This window comes from Liolophura sinensis, chromosome 1, assembly GCF_032854445.1.
Source record: "Liolophura sinensis isolate JHLJ2023 chromosome 1, CUHK_Ljap_v2, whole genome shotgun sequence".
In the NCBI taxonomy this organism is placed as follows: Eukaryota; Metazoa; Mollusca; class Polyplacophora; order Chitonida; family Chitonidae; genus Liolophura; species Liolophura sinensis.
In genome coordinates this window covers 78888536-78908846 of record NC_088295.1, presented here as the reverse complement: position 1 = coordinate 78908846, position 20311 = coordinate 78888536, and the positions used below count along the sequence as shown (strand labels likewise).

At 39.3% G+C, this 20311-nt stretch overlaps 2 protein-coding genes across 2 annotated transcripts; both read right to left on the bottom strand.

Moving 5' to 3' along the window:
• Positions 1-1506: 1506 nt before the first annotated feature.
• Positions 1507-13093, bottom strand: LOC135461645 (uncharacterized). Its single transcript, XM_064738829.1, has 5 exons — positions 5715-13093; positions 5219-5264; positions 3970-4136; positions 3568-3601; positions 1507-3174 (listed from the first exon to the last, which is right to left on the bottom strand). The coding sequence occupies exons 1-5, from the start codon at positions 13044-13046 to the stop codon at positions 2714-2716; spliced, it is 8040 nt and encodes a 2679-aa protein (XP_064594899.1). The 5' UTR covers positions 13047-13093; the 3' UTR covers positions 1507-2713.
• A 171-nt stretch (positions 13094-13264) lies between these two features.
• Positions 13265-19284, bottom strand: LOC135461646 (uncharacterized). The gene is made up of 6 exons (XM_064738830.1): positions 19167-19284; positions 17823-18003; positions 17407-17494; positions 16831-16977; positions 15021-15087; positions 13265-14652 (listed from the first exon to the last, which is right to left on the bottom strand). The coding sequence occupies exons 2-6, from the start codon at positions 17949-17951 to the stop codon at positions 14520-14522; spliced, it is 564 nt and encodes a 187-aa protein (XP_064594900.1). The 5' UTR covers positions 17952-18003; positions 19167-19284; the 3' UTR covers positions 13265-14519.
• Between the last annotated feature and the right edge of the window lie 1027 nt (positions 19285-20311).

Below are 20311 nucleotides of genomic sequence, written 5' to 3'. Positions count from 1 at the left end.
AGTAAAGCAAATGACAACGTCGCTAATATAAACGCCAAAAGGGTTTAAATTTATAAGCAACCAGCACTTAACGCGCCCTAGCGTGAGCATTGTCCTGGTCGGCATTGGTAAAGCCTGTGAGAACAGTCAAATGGCTATTTTCCTTTAACTTGCATTAACGTTTTCGGACTGATAAGCAGACTGACATTTCCAATGGGAGGGGTAAATCATTCATTCCATCTTCCTTCTTTTTGGATAAAGCGTTCGTTAATTGGGGCTATTTAGGCAAATATACGAGCATCAAGCTAAGACGCAGCTTTTAGCGGCCACAACAATCCGTTACGTTACGTGGGGTGGGGAGAAGTCTGTTCACTGAGGTGACTGATGTCCTTCAGGAGTCGTGTGCTCGTCCAGCCGTTTGCCTAACAGCAGACATGCCCACAGACTCTTCGTCCAATGGTCAGTGCAGGCCAAAACGCCATCGATCACACGATGCCGACCAAGTTTCTCATTTCCATATTTAGCTCCAACCAAGCGTTGACAAATTTCGTCATGCCATGTCAATCTAATGAAACACCTCCGCTAATCCAGTGTGTTGCACAACGTCACACCACCAGCTACCACATTTCCTCTCACTTGTCAACTCATTAGGCTTTCTAAACTCCGAACTCAAATTCACGTCTGCAAAAGCCTAATTTTTTACTCAGTTGGCAACTGCCACAGCATATGGCTCTGATGAAATAACTACATAACGAGGCTTTATAGCTCGTCCGTGTCGCGGCTGGGAAGGTGTGTCAGAGAACGGAGAGATGCAACCGCATGTGTTAATGTCACTTGCACACACTTATGCCAACCAATCTGTAGATAATCCGGTGATATTTAGCACTTGCATGTGCGTTCAAATTACAGCGAGTAACCCTTTATCCAGAAATATAAACCGGAATTCACGCGCTGGCACTCTATGCAATATCCCTATTGTCAACAGAGATGTGACAACGTCATTATAATACTGCACGGCTATGGCTTTAGCTGATCCGCCTATTAAGGACATCATGGATATTTATGAATTCATTACATGGGAAACAGTTAGCCATGTGATTGTGGCACTTTATCGGAGAATTTAATCCTTTTTTAATGTTATGTTCTAACCGTTGCGTTTGTTTAACAGAATGTGTGTTGTGTGTGCGATACTAAAATGTATTCTATTATGGCAGCAGATTATTCTGTTAAATATGGTACGCCTATTCTATTAATTCATCATAAAGATTGTGTTAGACTAAACGAATAATTGAATATTTCACAGTATTATGTATTATAGATACATTCTAAAGCGTCACTCACACAACAGACTTTCTGTTACAATTTCCATATTTTTTTTAGTGATATCGACCATATATAAATAGTTACCTTAGTACATGTAAGTTAATTATAGTCCATGCACCACATACAAGTACCTTTAAACGTTACCTGGCATAGTGACGGATACTGACTGACTGATCGGTAAGTCTACTTCAAACATCCAAAAAATGGCTGTAAAAGCATGTTTATCATCTGTTTTACAGACTGTTTTTATTTCATGAGTAATTAGTTGGTATCATCCAATACCTAAATAGAAAGTACAAGCAAAATGCAGTCGTGAACGGCGAATCCCGAATCGATATATCAAACAACTGTAATATGTATCAATTATAGCAATCTTTTTGGCTTATGGTCTAAGAGCTTCATGGGAAAATAATAAAAGACGTGATAATAAAACGGAACATGTAGCTTTAAGATAATAAATTAAAAGACTCGCGCAGGGATAGTGTAGCTCATAATAAGATGAGTGTCAATAAATTTAAAACATGGGTTATGAGAAACCCGGCAGCTCGTCGATTAGTGTTTCACTTAAAATGACAGTCTAATCAAGAAGTCTACATCTTCAGAGCATATTCATCACGAAGATGTAATGAAAGCTAAATAAACATAAACCTTTATTCATGCAAAATGAATAGCTGACCAGAAGCTTACTCCGACACCGACACCGACACTTTTCTCCTATTTCATAGTACCTCGTCTTTCCTCGTAACTGCGAGATAATAAGCTATGTCTGCTTATCAAATTGAATACTGAGTCACCGACTACATGCTACGAGTTTCTTGTGCTATTCTGAAAAGGACTGTCGTCCACTGCTCAGTTATGTTACAAGAATCTTAATATTGTTGGATGGTGTTTCACTCAATAGTTTTTTACGTCTTCGATGGCAAACTCGAGAAGCAAACACGACAGTATCGCGGCATTTGTCGTTAGTAAGCCGCAGCGGAGTCAGCTAGAGCTGGATTTGAAGTTGGAACTCCATAAGTCAAGGGCTTACACTCTGCGACGTGTTCATCTTTGATCACCGATGTGAGATACACAGACCAACTGAAATGATTCCTTCTAACACTTAAACAACTACAAAACGCCAGATTGGAAATAACTTCGTATGACGTCATACAAACATCCATCTTGGTCGACAACCATACATACAAACTTCAAAAAAAAAACAGTTTGTGTGCTGATATTGAAGAAAAAAGAGAGAGGATAGTTTTACACCCAAGATACAAAGACAGTTTCGAGATCATAGTCAATAAACCTTCCTGCATGAACAAGGGTGTGAGAACTCTGGTTGTGGGACTGCTTACATGTTCTTTAACAAGACACAGTTAGTTTTATGTTAGTTACAGTGTGTTTGTATGGCTCTCACTGATGACTTCTAAGCAGGACTTCGTAATTTAATCCACGCCAGGCAAGTCTCCCACAGTATCACTTTCAGAGGCTGGAAGAAGATCATTTCTGCGACTACGCCGAAAAGTACACAGACTATCCACTCCGACGATTGGTTCGGAGTGAGATCCTGACCCTTAATACCTGTATAGGACAGAGAGCCTGCAACTATCAGGCTCAAAAAGACGACTAAACACTGGAAGACCCACCATGGAAGCCTTAGATCGCCGCAACCGCACACTTCATACTTCAGACCCTCTAAAATAGGACCAGACAGTGTTGGTTCCTTCCGTTGGGACTGTTGGAAATCAACAGCCCTTTGAATATTTTCAATCAAAAAATTGTCCAGCTTGTCCTTGTTAGATAGGCAGTAATTCGAGACCTCTAGTTCTTGGCGATTTTGTTCATCTCGGATAACGTGTAGTACATACTTGTTCAACAGTTTAAAATCTGCAACGAAACCAAATAACATGATGGCTACATTATGACAAGATTACAGACAACATATGGAATGATAGTAAAGTTTGTGCAGCACATGCTTTTTCGGCATTTTAAAATCTGAAATATTATCAGATACCACGGTTACATAATAAATTAATGAAATGATGCAGACACACGTCTAATGATGGTGGCGTTTCTTAAACACGGACAAGAGGGGCTGCATGATGGATAGATACTCTTTGTTAATATCTTTCATTTCATTGGATTTTAACGCCGTGGTGAAGAATATTTCACATATACCATGGTGATAGCAGTTTTTTAAGTGACAGAAACCGGAAAGGGGACCAAATGTCCCACCGACGGCCCAAAGTACGAAACCAAGTAATAAAACCAATACATTACCTGTTGTCAGTGAATCCACACCATCTCCTTTTCCCTGTCAATCATAAAATATAAAATCAAAAATGGTAAGAAAGTACAACGTTGACACTTTTTAAAGTAACTGGTTTAAAATCTAGGAATTGTGTTGCTTATATATACAAATGAATGAGTATGACTTTACCACACAGGTTATGGCTCATACCACAGTCTGACAAAAGATGTTTCATTAAACGACTGCAATATTTAACAAGTTATATTTTAACAACCCAAGATTCCTAAAGACAACTCCGGCCATACTGGTAACACTAAACACAAATTCATAGTAAAGGATGGCAAAATCCTGACTGTCTGTTTCCGAATATTAGGATGACTGCTCACAAAAGAGTAAGGTATCGAAGTGTTTTAATCATGAGACGCACTCACCATGGCTATTTTGCCCATCTCTATCTCTTTGCTACCTGTAGGATGTGAATGCACGGATGGTGCGACTGAAAGGTTTGGCGAAAACTTCACATGCTTGGAAGAACTTGAATCGCCTACTTTTGTCGTCTGAGTTGCTGGCGTTTCCTTCACAGACTTAGATGCCATGCCTAAAAAAAAGGAAACGAATTAGACGAACTGATCTTAATACATTGGTCCGATGTGACACAAGTTAAGATGTTATTGTGTCAAAGTGAAATATTCTTGAGAACGGCATAAAACACTAATCAAATAAATAAATAAATAAATCTTCTCCTGCTTTTGCGCTGTTTAGTCAGGCCTGAGCGACGTATACCGGACAAGGAGAAATTGTGCATTGGTGCTTTTTATCAACAACATGTGAGTGTGTAAATGTCATGCCTTGGTGCTAAAAGTAAATCAAATATTTATTTATTAGTTGTTGTTGTTGTTGTTTGCCTGATTGGTGTTTAACGCTTCACTCGAAATATGTTCAATCATAAGATGGAGGAAACCGGTGTGCGACGGGGTAAGTCATCGACCTCTGCTAAGTTACTGACGAACTATCCGAGATGTCGCGTTGATATGCACACCATACTGGTGAAAGAAAACGAAAAGAGTGTCCTGGACCAAGGAACCACGAACAGCAACAGCTGTGGAATCTACAAAAATTCTCCACGGACAGGACTGAACCCGCATTCCGTTTGTCTTAGCCTGTGAAAGACAAGCGTCTTAACCACCCGGCAACGACACGTTATTTATTAATTTATTTGCTCGTTGTTTAAAGCCTTAGGCAAGAACTTTCCATTTATATCAGAAAAATTATTTATTCATTTATTTATTTATTTTTTATTTACTTACTTACTTAAAACCGTGCTTCAGAATTTTTCTTATACATGATGGCGGTCAGGTTAATGGGTCGAAACAGCGAGAGCTGAATTCGAGCAGGTGACTTCTTTGGTGTGCTGATGGTAGCCAGCGACAATCGCCCAACCCCCCTCCCTCCCCATCCACACTCACATACTCACATACAACCGCTCTGGGAAAGAATATTAAACCTACCAACAGTTCTAGATAAAGAGAATTTTCAAATTAAAATAGACTTATAATTATCCTAAGGCGGGCCAAATCAGAGTATTTCCAATTCCTAGTTAGACTCATACATTAATATTACTGGCCACATATATAATTTCCCCTTATGAAAATATACTAATTTAATTGGTACGTCTAATACCTTTGCCAGCAGTCCTTTTGGCCCAGTTGGAATCTCGACCTGAAACCTGTAGAACATGGACAAACGGTGAAATGACAAAAATGGTCCAGGATATTGTGAGTACCATGCTTCCTTTTGTTATAGATGGCTAAAACAGTAGGTCTAAACAGGCTTCAGACTAGAAAAATAAGATAGGCATTTGGCCTATTCCCTGATGCTGAGCGCATAGTTAGGAAAGCAAGGATAGTTCTTACACTCGGAACTCCTGGGTATGACGCCCACTGAAAAGCTTGTCTCCTGCTGACGATGTGAAACATAAAAGTTGCTACAGCTCGGCCAAATCGATTCGTACTCTAGGAAAAATGGCCGTGAAACATTTTCCTACACACTCAGATATTGTAAACATGAAAGCTATAAGAAAACACCAGACTTTTAAGCATTAACTTGCCTTCACAAAATCAATGTATAATAAACCAAAACACCACTACCTTAGATGTGTCCGACATCTGATACCTACTGAGCGATCACTTGAGTTCACAAAATTTGGTGACAAAGGCTTCTTCCTGGGAGTCCAACTCTTAGACAGCTCAGAGAAGACTTCCATTGGAAAGGATTTGGTCTTGTCTGTCAATGAGTCTATGTAGACGAGAAATACTGAGATCAGGTAAGAGTTCGGTTTTCGGAAGGACTTACTGTATACCACGTGACTGTCGATGTTTTTCAAGCACACTTTTAACCCAGTCTTTACACACTCTTTTGCTTTCTTTCTTAAAGCACGGGCCAGGCTATTTTCAAAATGAATGATATCTTCAAGCTTAAGTATGGAATTCCCATCCGCTTGGTTATTAGGAAACAGAGTCAGTGTATATCGCTGTTTAGATTTTTGTGACATACGCTGAAGAAGTAAGGCTTTTGAAAGATAAAGATCTGGATGGTTCATACGCCCAAACCCCTGAGAATCTAAATGCCAAAACACTTCTTGCAAAACTTCATTAAGAAGGTTTATATCAGCCGGGATTCGCCATTTCCTAAGCAAACTCATGGTAGATGCAATCACCAGGTATCTGTGGAAAACACTGATTATTGATTCAAATTCATGGTTCAAGTCTTGCGTAGCAAAGCCAATGGTGTTTTCAACCAACACTTTGGCTAATACTTCAATAATACAATAACACACTTGGGGTTTATGATTACTGGTTGAAGCGACAGCGTTTCCATCGACTTGTGGGCCTACAGAAGCCACGGATAGATTGACTTGCGAACTAACTCGGATCAGTTGTCTTTGGTTTTCTAAACTGGAGTTAATGACTGGTTTCAACGTTTCAGTTGATTCTTGACCGTTCAGCTGGAAATTATCCAAATCAGTAAGTTTCTCTGCGTGTCTTGTCTTATCCTGAAGTGACTGGTTATCCGTGTTCTCGTTGCTTATGTTGTTTCCAGCGTTATGCACAGACTGAAGCCTCGCCTTCCTTTGAGGAGATTTGACGTATCGACTTTTAACGTTAGTCGGCTTCTGTGCTGATCGCTGTCGTGTATGTTTTGGTCTTGTTTGTTGGGAATCATCGCTCAGGTAATCACGACTCGTCACAGCTTCACATGACTTATCCGTCGTTTCCACTGATGAAGTAGATTTACTAAGAATCCCTGACGACATTTCTTGTGTTGAAGACTCCATAGCAATTTGGTCGCTTACTCCAGCGAAGGTTTTTAAGAAAGATCGTCTGTTTTCAGAATGTTCTTGGGTTCTGTCCAATATTTCAACAATTTCTGTAGAAAGATCAGTATTGACCTTGTTCTCTCCTTTTCTAAGAAGGTCAATCAACATGTCCAACTGATCATAGTCTATGTCATTTAGAGAAGAAACTAGGATATGGAAACCATGTAGTGTACGTAATATCTTTTTCATCAGATAATCTCGTTTGCCAGTCACATCATAAGACCCAGAAACAGATGATTCACTACCCGTGCTGGCCTCAGTTCCTGTAGGTTGTACTTTACTTGACCTGGTAGAAATTTCACTACCATGATCACTTCCAGTCTCCGGATAATCGGTCGTGCTTCCCTCTTCTTTCGTTCTTTTCTTGAAGTCCTTCAGGTTCTGTCCTTTTCCAGCTTTTGAATATGTGTTGGTAGCTGAGAACTTTACTGGGGTAGAAGTTTTCTTTTTCTTTGTCACTTTAGTCTCTTTACGCTCACGGTATGTTTTAGGAGTTGTGCCATTCCATTCCTGACTGGAATAGTGACGTATAAGATCATCTTTATCTTTACCTTGTTCCCAAACTGCGACCCTGTCAACATCAAGCAACTTATGAACACAAGGGTTACTTCCTAAGTCAGATTTACTGAGATTACTGTCAAAATCCATTATATCCCGTAAAATTTCTTGAAAAGGTCCTTTCCTTCGGTCTGTGATAATTGATTTTAACATTCGCACGGCATGTCCGTTGTCCTCAGATCCTACTTCCTCTCCCTTATTGAATGATTCCACCCCTGCCGGAGAAAAACTTGAGCCTTGGAAGGTGGATAGTTTAGGGCTTTCAGTTTTATTTTCAAGTTGTTCTTCAGGTTTGGATACTGTGTTTAATTTGTTGACTTTATCACCCCTTACTGCATAGCATATTTTTTGTTTACGAGATATCCGTCCGAAACCTCTTTCATACAGCATAATATCAAAGTCTTGAATATCCTTAAGAATACCCTCCAGCGATTCGGAAGTCGTTTTTGGGCCTAATATGTCCCTTATTAAATTACAATCTTCAGTATTTTCAATTCCTGCAAGTTTACTTTCGGGTAAAGGCGAGGTTAATTTAATTGATTTGCTACTTTTTGCAGAACGTGGACTTTTGGATGCAAGTAGATATGCGGCAGAGACGTCTGCTTCACTCCAATCTTTATCGTCATACAATGCGCTGTCCTTCATCAGCGTCTGCATTACAGAGCTTTCTGCGACGCCTGATTTTGACAGTAAATCATCAAGAGCTTGGATGTCTCTCAAAATATTTTGAAGCAAGTCTGGGTTTTTATTTCCTTCCACAATTAACTTCATAAGATCAAGGACTTTTTGTTTGTCATGTGGCCTGGAAGCAGTTTTGTTAACACCTAATCCCTCGTCAGCGTTCGGAGATAAATCGCCCAATTCCTCACTTTTTTGGTAAAAGTGTTTTGTTTTGGAGCCTGCATTTGCGCTTCTATGAGCTTCTACACCCTGTTGGTCCACCTTGCATTTCTCAGCGAAAGGACTTAACGGATCAGATAAGTTTGCCGAAGCAGTTCTATGAAAAGAAGCACTTGACAGTAAGTCTTTGATGACGGGGCTGTTTTCAGCGCCGGCAAGCTTGAGTGCGGTGTCGAACTCATGAATATCATGGAGTATCGCACTCATTGTTTCTCCGTCATTTTGTCGCTTAACTATTGACATCAAAACATCCACATCACATCTAGTCAAATCATTAACTGGAGAAGGCTCTGGCTTTTCAACAGTGCTTTCCTTTGACTGAAACCTTGAAGATATTACCCCATTTTGACTTCGTTCATCACTGAGTCCTAAAACTTTTGTCTGCATATCACTGGTGCTTGATATCAGCCTCTGGACCACGAAGCTTGACTTAGCCCCCGCTAGATGGAGAGCATTATCAAATTCTGCAATATCTTGACTCAGTTTGCTCAGTCGAGAACTTGGATCATCAGCCACACTTATCTCTTTCAATAAAGTGGCGGAGTTTTCATTTTCTCTAATATTATCACGGCAAGTCGTTTTAAAATACATTTTGCTTTCTTTGTCTACTTTCTTAGATTTAGCAGTTGCTTTCATGCTTGTCTTATTTTTCCAATCTCTCTTCCTTTTTCCAGAGGCATTGTCCGTGACAAGCATGTATGTTGATTTCCTTTGTGCAGTGTTTTGTACCCTCCGCACTCTACCTTTAAGTTTCTTTGCTGGAATTTCATCGGAAAAAGCATCTGACACGCTATGAATAGGGGTCTCTTCACATATGTTAGAATCATGCATTTCTGTCTTTTTATGTGTCTCATCAAAATCGTCAAACGAAAGTTCTCCCATGTCTGTGTAATCATCAACAAGTAAATATGTTGACCTCCTTTTACCAGTTCGACACACGTTTTTTAGTATGTCCGATCGTCTTGTTTCTATTTTCCTAGATGTTCTTTCCTCTTTATCAGAGCTATATTCCGTATCGTCGTCTTCATCACTTGCATTGCTATCCATTATCTTTGCCTCTTCAGATGGAACGGTTTCACTAAACTGATCTCTTTTTCCAGTTTTCCTGAGACCATCTTGCAATTTCGGAATTTTCCTATCTTCAGTTACACTAACTCTCTTCATTACTTTTCTTCCTCCGAACTGCTTGAGTGCCTTTGAGGCTTCCCTTTGACAGGTTGCCTCAAATTCGTCGTATATGTTTTCGTCAAACTTTGTGCAACCCTCGTAAAGATAATACCTTGTGTTCGATTTTCTACTGACAAGTGGATATTCGTTATATGTGTCTGAAGATTCTACTTCCTCGGATTTATGAAGTGCGTGTTGATCCTCACCATGGGATAACGGGCTTCTCTCTGTACCACTATCTCTTTCCCCAATCCTAAACCTTCCTAATGATTCTCCACCAAACTGCAGACTGCTCTCCGAATAAATATCAGAATTTAAACTAGCCGGTTTGTTTAGTCCCTTCAGCCTTTGTGCCGAATCTGTTACTGCTTCATTATTCGGCAGATCATCGTTTGTTTCCCATGCCTGATTACTAGGACCTTCACCTAGAAAATCATCTTCAACATCATCTGTGACTTCGTCTGTCAGAAAGTATTCGGTAGATCGTCTGATAAAACTCTTGTCATATTTAACTGTCTTGGACACATCCATGCTCTTTCTACCTGTAGCCTTGCTATGCGCTCTGTTCATACCATGCGGTTCTTTCATTTCACATATTGTTTGTAAGCCGGTTTTTTGTTTTTTCCCTAAATCAACCGAAAAGTCTTCACCTGGGCCCTTGTCTCTCTTAATGTTCTTCTTGTAGCCAAAATCTGATGAGAGTGTATCATTAGTTATGCCCGATCTAGAATCATCTATATCGTCATCTGCTTTATACATTTTCTGTCCTGATTCCCTCCCTTTACCCTCTTTGTGTTTCGGGGGTGTTTGCTTCAGAAACCCTTCAAGTTCTTCACAGATATCGCCCAGTTCTGGGTTGTAATCTTTATTATTCTGCCGTCGTGAGTTGCCGTGAATGTTATCATTCCACTGGTAGTCTAAGGCTTTGTTAGTTTGAAAGTGGATCGTTTTGTTCAAATTGTCATCGGAAAGTTGTGATTTTATAGTATGTTTCATCTGACCTTTACCTCCTTCCCATTCCTCGTTTCCGACTTTGTTTTTTCCTTGCTCCATTTTACACCTTTGTGTTTTCTTCCCTTTGCCAAGTCCATCTAATTCTTCTTCACTGCTGTCCTTAGGCCCTAGCTGGTGTAGTGTTTCATCCTCAGACTGTCCTCCTGATTTTGTACCTTTAGAGTAAGTTTGGTAATTCTTGGTTCTTGCCGAATCTGGAGTTATTTGCCGTTTTTGACATTTTGGAGATATCGACTTCATCTTTTTCCCGTAAACTTTCTTTTTCTTCTTTTGTTTTGCCTTTGTTCCACTTAAAATATTGCTCTTTGTGAAACCTTGAGATATATATATTTTTTGGCCATCCGGGGACTTCATGTCTTTTCCGTTGACAATTTCCTCACCCAGTATTTTGAGAAAACGAGTCCTATACTTTGAGGCAGTTGTAGTGCCTTCAAGAAGGGAGTCGGTGCTGACGCCAGATTCCAGTGGCTCATCTATGAGGATATCTTCTGTAATATCCAGGCTATTTTTATCTGGTTTTGATTCTTTTTTCTCCTGACTCTTCTCCTGTTTTCTGTATTTTCTCCCAAGACCAACAACTTGTACTTCCATTTCATATCCATCTGTTTTTCTACTTTGACCCTTATTGCCCTTTGACCGGATGATTTTTCCCTTTGTGGGTTGTTGTCTTGCATCAGTCTTTTCGATATTCTCTTCGGATTCTTGTGAGGAAAAGTCTTGAAAATTCTGGTAATCGGGTGCAAGGACGTACCCAGATATGGAGAACTTGGAGGCACTTGTGTCAAGTGCCCTATTAATGAGAAAATTGTCTGCAACTTTCAGGTCAGTTATATCATCGTCCGATTCTAGCATGTCATTGCAGTCCATCTGTTCCCTACAATTTCTCCCAACCTCGGTTTTCCCGTCCAGTATATTGTTAAGACGAGTCCTATACTTTGATACTGATGATGTGCCTCCAAGGAGCGAGTCTACGCTCGCGTCAGGTTCCACTAATTCATCTGTGAACTCATCTAAACCTTCTATGTCATTTTCATCGGGTTCTGATGCCACTGTCTCCTGGCTTTCAGGTTGTTTCCCATATTTTTTTCCAACGCCAATAGCCTGTACCTTCACTTCATCATCAGTTGTTTTACTACTTTGACTTTTAAAACCTTTGGGTTCGAAGTTCTTTCCGTTCGTGGGTTGTTGTATTACATGTACATCAGCCTCAGATAAAAATGCTCTTTCAAAATCCTCAAGAGAGGGAAAGTCTTGAAAATTCTGGTAATCAGGTGTAAGGAGGTACCTGGATATGGAGTGCTTAGATGTACTTGCATAGATATTCTTCGGCGGTTTTCTTTTCGTTTCGTTGTCTTTTATCTTCCCACGGTAAGTGGACGACGAACATCTTGTCTTTCCTGTATTTTCATAAGCTTCCTGGATAAAATTGGTAGCTCCTGCTGTCGATTCCACTGCATCCTTACATTCATCATTATCTGGGAAGCCATTACTTTGCTTGAGCAATTGGTCAACTTTTCGAATATCGCTCATTATAGAGTGTAAAGGTTCGGGATTATGCAAGTCTGTGATAGTTTTCAACACTGAAAGATCATCCGACGCTCCTGATTTCAGAGTGGTAATTACTGTAGCTGTTTCTCTAAACTTAGTTCCGATCGTGTCTTCCTTTTTTTTTCTAATTTCTGACATCTTTGCATTTTCTCGATCAACTTGAAACAGAGAGGAGTTTGAAGGTATTTTAACTTCATGCCCCGAAAGCATTTTATCAAACTCTTCAATTTCTTCACACAGCTTACTGAAGGCGCCATCTATGTTTTGGTTCACCTGCTTCAGAAGTAGAACATCACTGTCCATGTTCCTCTGGTCTGTTGGTGAATCCAGCTCGTCAATAAACTCGGACGTGTAGAGGGAGACATCCTTTCTCTCGCCTAAACCACTGTCAGCTAAAATATCAAGAGGTTGCTTTGTACCAAATCGAGATAGAAGCTCTTCCCAGTCAGCAATTTCTCCGATAAGCTGTTCAAGATAAGGCTTTCCTCGGTCCGGATCGACGATAGAATTCAACAGATTAGTGCACACGTTGGATGAATTGCTATCTGTATGCTGTATTTTACTCAACCTATGAAGAGATTTTCCACTATCCTTATGGAAAGATTTGACATAGCCAACTTGAAGAACTGATGGAGACACAAAGTCCTCGGGCTGAACAATCTGCGTCAGGAGGGTAGACACTGGTTTTTTGTCTTCGACATTTCCAGTCCACAGTGGACATTCAGGGATGTGAATGACGCCTGACTTTTGACACTGATCACAGTTGCAATCGGGATAAAGGGACCTTACCAGGCTTGAAAGATCTTGCCTCTTCTCAGAAAAGGCCCATTTAGGTCGAATATTTCGCACCAAAATCTCGAATACACATGATATCGTCCACACAATAACATGTCCAATGACTGAAAAGCACAATAGATTCACCAATGATACCGACGTGGTGAGCATGTGACATGCTATGTAGACCAGAAGATTGGACAGGTAAAGTAACGATACCGTTGTGGCCAGGAGACCTACTTTCAAAGGTAACACCATTAAACCCACTTCCAATGGTTTCCCGAAGATTCTCATGAGACTGTGAAGATTTATGACTTTTTCCAGAAAATTTCCAAAAGTATTGCGCGACCTGCAAAGGCATTCAAATATGTCACAATAAGTACGTATTCACCAAGTTGAAAGTCTTAATGGCCGAGTCAGAGAGAGCAACGATGAACATGTATGCCGGGTAGCATGACCCCAAAGATGAGAATAGCGTGCTACAAGCGTCTTTGACAGCAGAATGTCGAGTCCGGGGCGTGTTATTCATTTATGGCAGAAATGTAGCAATATTCAGACAATATTTGGACCATAACATACACAGTCGAGCGTTTTCGCATGGCGCTCCTGTATTCGCCTGTGGGCCGTCGCTTTATACGGCAACCTTCAGGCCAGTATTGATGCAATATAAAAAAACTCACTTAATACCCTGTTCTCCTTTGTCAGATCAGCCCTGTAAACTATGTGTATATAAGATTTTAGTTTAACTCCCAGTGTAATTATTTTCAACAGTAAACATTCCAAGACTAAACGAAATAAAGTATTTTTTCCCATCCACTTTTCATAAGCAGGTAAAAACCTGGCTTCTGTCATTGTGTAATTATGTATTAGGACCTTTAGTTTCATGGTGTTAATTGTTGTTTACAGGTCGATTCAAGAATATTTTTATAACTGAATATATAATTCTTCTCGATAGAAGAAACCGTTGTTGACTAACCAGATACCTCACAATCTTAACGGGGGGGGGGGGCTATAAATTGACATGAGAAAGGGAGCTTTATGCACTGATTTCATAGTAAAGGGGCTTTAAAGTAAAGCCCTAGTCACATCTAGACTTACGACTAGTTAAGACAAATTGTGAGACAAAATTGCAGGCAATCTTCGTAAATCTTGGACTCATCGTACGGTTAAAAAGCGACAAATCTTGAAAATTCTGAAGATATCGACATCGCAAACCGGTAAGAGTGGTTGTTGGTGTTTTTTTTGTCTGCGGTCAGCTATGATCTACATAACTCCGACCAATGTTAAACGGTCGAGCTTTGTCGTACGAGCTACGTACGAGCTACGTACGAGAGTCACAAACGATCTTCATGAATCGCATCCATTTTTGGTCACAGAGTGCCTTTGATCTCATGCAATCACATGACTACAAGTCCTGCAAGAGTCGAAGTTTCAGTTCAGGTGTGACTGCAATCAGTTTCTTAAGCCTCAGTCCGGGTAAATTGGCTCCAATTGATCACGATGTAAGGATCGCGACGAATCGCAAAGGTCGAAGGTAGTCGTAACTCTGATGTGACTGAGGCTTAAGTGGATCGTTCTTAACGACACAGTCAGCATTGTGCTTATCAACAATTCCGGCCAGAGCCCTTACCGCTATTTCTGAACTTACACACTTGTATTACCATCGATCAGAAACCGCTGCTCCCTTTTTCCACCAGATATCTTCAATATACCATTCACGGGAAAGTGCCATTTCTTCTGCTTTTGTGGGTCATAAACGTTCACTTCCTTTAAAAACCTGTGGCCAATGAACATTAAATAAATTCAACAAATTTCATTTATTGAAGTGAGATGCAGCTGTCACATCATAGTGGTCAAAATGTAAAAATAGCAAATAAACTTGTACATGCGTAAAGATATAGCACACCCCACTGTTCTTACCATAGTTCGTCCACGGCTCTGTCCAAATATATCAATCGTAACCAATAATAACTATAAGGACAAATAAGAAACAAAACTCCATACTTGCCGAACATATTTCATTTATTTTTATCTAATAGTAATGACTTGGTATCACATGTTGACGCTGAAGTGAGGTACACGCAATGTTGAAGTGACAACAAAACCTGTAACTTAATGATAACAGATATTGTCCAGCGTACTTACCATGTATTGTCCTGAAAGTCATAGTTTTCCATATACAGATGAACATGTTGAACTTCGCCCACTCCTCCTGAAATCAAATCGTCTTAGACCCTTAATGATCTACTTTATTTCTTTTTTATATACTTTATTTCTCTTCACAGACTCTACACAGTTGAGGGGCTCCAAAGCTAAATAAATGCAAAGTTTGTTTCTCAAATATACATTCGTTAGCAAGTTTAACATAACTGTGTACCATGAAAAAAGATTTAAACTGAAAGCATACAACATCAATTGTATATTGAGAGCAAGACATAACATAATCGTCATTTATTGTAATTTAACATTTTTAATGATAAATTTAAACATAGTTCATTTTAGGAGAGAAAACTATCAGAACACAGTTTTCTCCCACCATAATGCTGGTCGTCGTCGTATAAGTGAAATATTCTTGAGTACAGCGTATAAACACCAAACAAATAAATAAATAAATAAATAAATATGACCACACAGGAAGTTGTGTAATGATAAATAAACATTCCAGCACATACAGCAAATAAAGAGTGGTAAGACTGATACAATAATAAAATGACCAGAGTGAGCAAGGTTCACAGTTAGGTAGCAAACACAAAACAAAAATAAGAAAATGATTTGCTTTTTCATCATTTTCATTGTCTGAAAATGGCGCGTCTTTTTTTCTCGACAATATTTCAATGTGGAACACAGAGGTTACTGAAACGAAGATTATAAGATGTGAAAAATTTAAGTTGGAAGCTAGTCTACCAAAGAGCTCGCCTGTAGTAGGCACATGGATGCAATCAACGGTGCAATATACAAAGTACTTAAATATTTAGCTTAACAAGGATTCTAATACTGAAAAGAGAGGTGAAGTAAGGAATTTCACATTTTAAGGTATTTCACATGCATATTAAGTACCAACAATGGAACTTCCTCAGCGTGTCATTGTGCTCTACATGTATGTACAACTTGAGCTCAACATATCCATGTAGTGCTTTTCGAGAATCCATCCTTAACATTTATCTTAACATCAATAGGAAAAGTCGTTCATTTTGTAATTAAGTGTACTTAATACGTACATAGTATGTCAAGGATGTAACATCCGCCTCATGTTATTGTGCTTTACATGTATACAAAACCTGAGTTCAATATATGCGGTACTTTTTTAGATACCGCGACTGACTTAACATTACTTTGGCAGTTGTTGGACCCGGACGCCCAGAATATGACATAAGCTACGCCTGCACTTTACACAGGCGAACCAAAAAATTGGTACAAAAATCTTTATGAAATCTGTGACGTGGAACTCATTTTAAAAAATCAGTACGATGCTCAAAAATGCCATTTCCATAATGTTTTATCCTGATTTTGCGCCGATATAATGTGAAGTGGATTTTACCGTCAATAAGTACACAAGTAATGCATCGTCACACAGTCGATCTCAGTAGGCATTGACCAAAAAACATGATAGGCTTGTGAAAGTGCCTAATTTATTACTGTACACATGAAAGATTTACAAGGTAGCAAAATCAATGATACCATACGAAGTTAATTGGTTCCATTGTGCCGGGAAATAAAGAAAGATAAATAAAACGACAGAGTGGGAAGGTCTGCCAGCAATCTCTGGATGGCTATGGGTTTCCCCCGGGCTCTGCCCAGTTTCCTCCCACTATAATGTTGGCCGCTGTCCTATAAGTGAAATATTCTTGAGTAAGTCGTAAAACACCAACCAAATAAATAAATAAACGACAGTAAACAATAAATCTCAACCTGGAATGTAGAACAAATACAATAATGTCAGCAAAAGGGCTCTTACGTTCAAAATGAAGTAGAAACACATCATCATTTCCTCTGCTCAGTGTGTCGTTAGGGTAGAGAGGCCGTGATAAAGACACGTACCGTGTTGAGCCCTTTTGTCCAGTGATGGACACCCGAACAGACACCCTTTCAGACAACCCTGACCCTGAAACAATATCATACATCATCCAAGTATTTTTCATGCAGGGAGGCAAATATAATATGTTGGCGTTCCATTAAGCTGTGTGACAATCTTCGGTAGGCACAAAAAATGCCATTTGCGTCTTATTGTGTTGAATAAACTGCATGGTTTTATCTAACACCATGGTGAGTCGCAGCTTTCTTTCTTCACATGAAATTTCATTTAAGTCTAACAAAGGGAGAGATATACTACACTCTATTCCAATTGATAACTATACCATTTGGACTATAGGGTGGGATAGCAGACATTGTTTTCGTTATAACCTATCAGACTTATACATTTATGAATGCATTCTTAAAACACGGCTAATCATCATTAAGAAAACCAGACCAAGGTGTTTAGGAAGTGCTTTATTACATTAGAACGAACAATATCCCAAGCAATTTGTTTTACCTGGTGCAGATGAAGTCTTGAACGCCAGCGCGTACCGTTGTAATGTGAAGCCATTGGGATTTGGGTTCTTGATTAATTTAACCTTGTTCTGATTTAGAAATGAAAAGGAGAAAATGTGCAACATATAATGTACATACAAAAGACAGCTGCATGACATTCATCATATAGAATAAAGATCTCAAGTTGACTGTCTGTTATGATGTCTGCAGTATAAAACAGATTCTCGTTAAACGGGATGAAAGAGTCGTTCAAAATAGTTTCATAAATTTAAATAATATTTCTGTATTGCTTTCTACCAAACCAAGAGTACACCGACACCAAACATATGAAGGGAATTCGACCACATGGTAATTACTCTCTACATCAGCCTTAAGGAGGAGGTCCCAGAACATCCCAGAAAGTTCTAATTTCATTACCTTACCAGAGCTGTAGGCAACAGAAAGAACGAAGACAAGTCCCATTACTGCTACGACTCCAGCGACAGCATACCAGACAAACTGGTTATTGTTCAGGTATAAGAGATTAAATGTGAAGTCACTAGACATTTTGTACTAGGCTTGATGCTTCAAGTCTTCAATTCTTAAACAGAGCCTTCCCCTGTAAATAGACAAAACAAGTCTTCAGCACCAACTGGCAATTCTTTAAACATCATGTTCGTGGTCATATTATTACAATGCAGGCTGCTTTATATCTCAGTTTTTAAATTCACGCCCTGAGACAAATACTTCTTTATAAAGCCTCCATCATTTTACATATGCGTATGATTGTGTGTGTACTGAGAAACATTTAACCGAAATATGCAGACCGAACTGTGATGGCTGGGTAAACAGGAGATTCAGCGTTCACTTTCGGGCTGTACCGAAGATCTTCAAAATTTGCCAGTTTTCCTACTTTCCTACTTGGCGCTACTAAAGCAAACAAATACTATTACCTCCAGTGGTTTTATATGAGTGGTTGTGTGTGTGTGTGGGGGGGGGGGGCTACATTTTTTCATACTATAAACCGATTATTGTCTTTTCACGGCTGGATAATGTAAGTGATTTTACATATGAAAAAAAAGTGACGTTCCATTCTTATTTGACCGCATTTTGGGCCCATTGACTTTATAAGAAACCAGCGGTAGAATCTGCATCAGCATCTGGTAAGACTGACGTTGTAGTATTTCAATTCAACATTATTTTTAGACTTTGAATAGAACGTGTCAATCATCATTAGTTTCGACTGCGACATCCACGAAGTTTTATTCTATGTACAATGCACATCGAAACTTCTATGTAATGAAGTATGCACCTTGAATAAAAATCATTGAATCTCTCACACATTTCCCCGTCACCATTACACACTGCTGTGTGTAAAAATACATGTAGCAAATTTTGAGTTTGGTAGCTTGACTTAAGTAGTGATCGAAAAGGCTGACTAGGGTCGATGGCTAGTTATCTGCCTTCAACACAGTACCGTTTGGGGAATATCCTGGGCTATGCTTTGCTGTTGTTGTTGGGAGGAAGGTAGTTTTCCCTCCAGGAACAAAGGAACCGAGATAGGAGTCTGGGTCAAGTCGGAACTATAAAACAGGACTACATGTAACAAATACGTCGTTGTGAAAATAGCTCCGTTTGGTAAACGTACTTGTTTCCAGTGCTCATAACAATGGATTTCAAGCGATCCGATACGCTGTCAGTGGATGTGAATCAGTGTGATCTAACACAACTTATTCTGAATTTCAGGGTACAGGACTGTCTTACTTCGTACGCTTAACTTACATGTTGATGTCAACAGCGGAAAATGTGTCACTGGCCACACCCGTTTCCAACTTCATTTAAACTTCCTAAAAATGATTTCCGCGTTAAAAAATATACACACCTCTGCGTTCTATTCTCCCGCTGAGCGAACTAAATTGGAGAGCTCGACGAAGGGAGGTAATCCTAAAAGTTAATGTCACAGCTGGATAAAGGCAGAAGGGGGAAATGGTAAATTTAAAAAAATGACAAAACTTTGTTTGGTTGCCTGCTTCTAATTCAATTGATTATTATTTGTACATGTATAGTTATAGTGGTAATTAAACTGGTCTAAATTTTATTATGTGCCAAACGGTTTGTTGGGTTTTTTAGTGTGTAGGTCTTTTATTTATTTCAACTCAGCAATGCGACGACCTCTGCCTCCTTAATCACTTTTTAACAAATCCGTCACCGTATGGTCCAATCTGTACTTAACTCTCGTATTTAATTTAGAGAACATACATACATTTTCAACTTAAGTATAATTAACGCTCTATTCTATATACCTATATGTTACCTGTATCGGGAATTTACTCTGAATTTGTTACAGTTTTCATCAGTACATTTAAGGATGTCAGCGATATAGGCCTAGACCGACGCGATACACATGTACATTTCATGTTTAATTTCTTTGCACTAGTCATGAATATAATTACCAAACAAGCCAAATGAATAAACCAATCACCGTCAATATTACATAAGCTTTTGCTATTAATACCATGTACTTCAATTATTCATGTACGTTTTCTTTAATAATCATTTATTTAGGCCTACATGTATTTGCTTGTTGTTTAGAGTCATGCTCAAGAAGTTTTCACTGGTTACAGGAAGTCAATTATTGTCGAACTTTCTCACGTGTACCATGGCATAAGTAATGCAGCATGATACTTGGGAAGGTCTGTCAGCAACCCGCAGATGGTCGTGAGTTTCACTCAGGCTCTGTCCGGTTCCCTCCCACCATAATGCTGGTCGCTGTCGTATAAGTAAAATAGTCCTGAGTACTGCGTAATACACCAATAAAATAAATAAATAAATTATGCCGCATGGGAAAAGGGAATCTACACTGGAAGCATGGGAAAAGCGGCCTAAAAGGGGATTGAATTCAAGTCTCCTGTTACGTAGGGCCAAGC

Bases quoted from the DNA above. Each gene is read 5' to 3' on its own strand.
- LOC135461645 (XM_064738829.1), bottom strand. From the start codon at position 13,046: ATGCTCACCACGTCGGTATCATTGGTGAATCTATTGTGCTTTTCAGTC. The intron at 3,602-3,969 runs GTGAGTGCGTCT...TATGATTGACAG, and splicing joins AGATGGGCAAAATAGCCATG to GGAAAAGGAGATGGTGTGGA. The intron at 3,175-3,567 runs GTAATGTATTGG...GTTTCGTTGCAG, and splicing joins TGTGGATTCACTGACAACAG to ATTTTAAACTGTTGAACAAG.
- LOC135461646 (XM_064738830.1), bottom strand. From the start codon at position 17,951: ATGTCTAGTGACTTCACATTTAATCTCTTATACCTGAACAATAACCAG. The intron at 17,495-17,822 runs GTAATGAAATTA...TTTCTAAATCAG, and splicing joins TTGCCTACAGCTCTGGTAAG to AACAAGGTTAAATTAATCAA. The intron at 15,088-16,830 runs GTAAGAGCCCTT...ATTTGATTTCAG, and splicing joins GTTTCTACTTCATTTTGAAC to GAGGAGTGGGCGAAGTTCAA.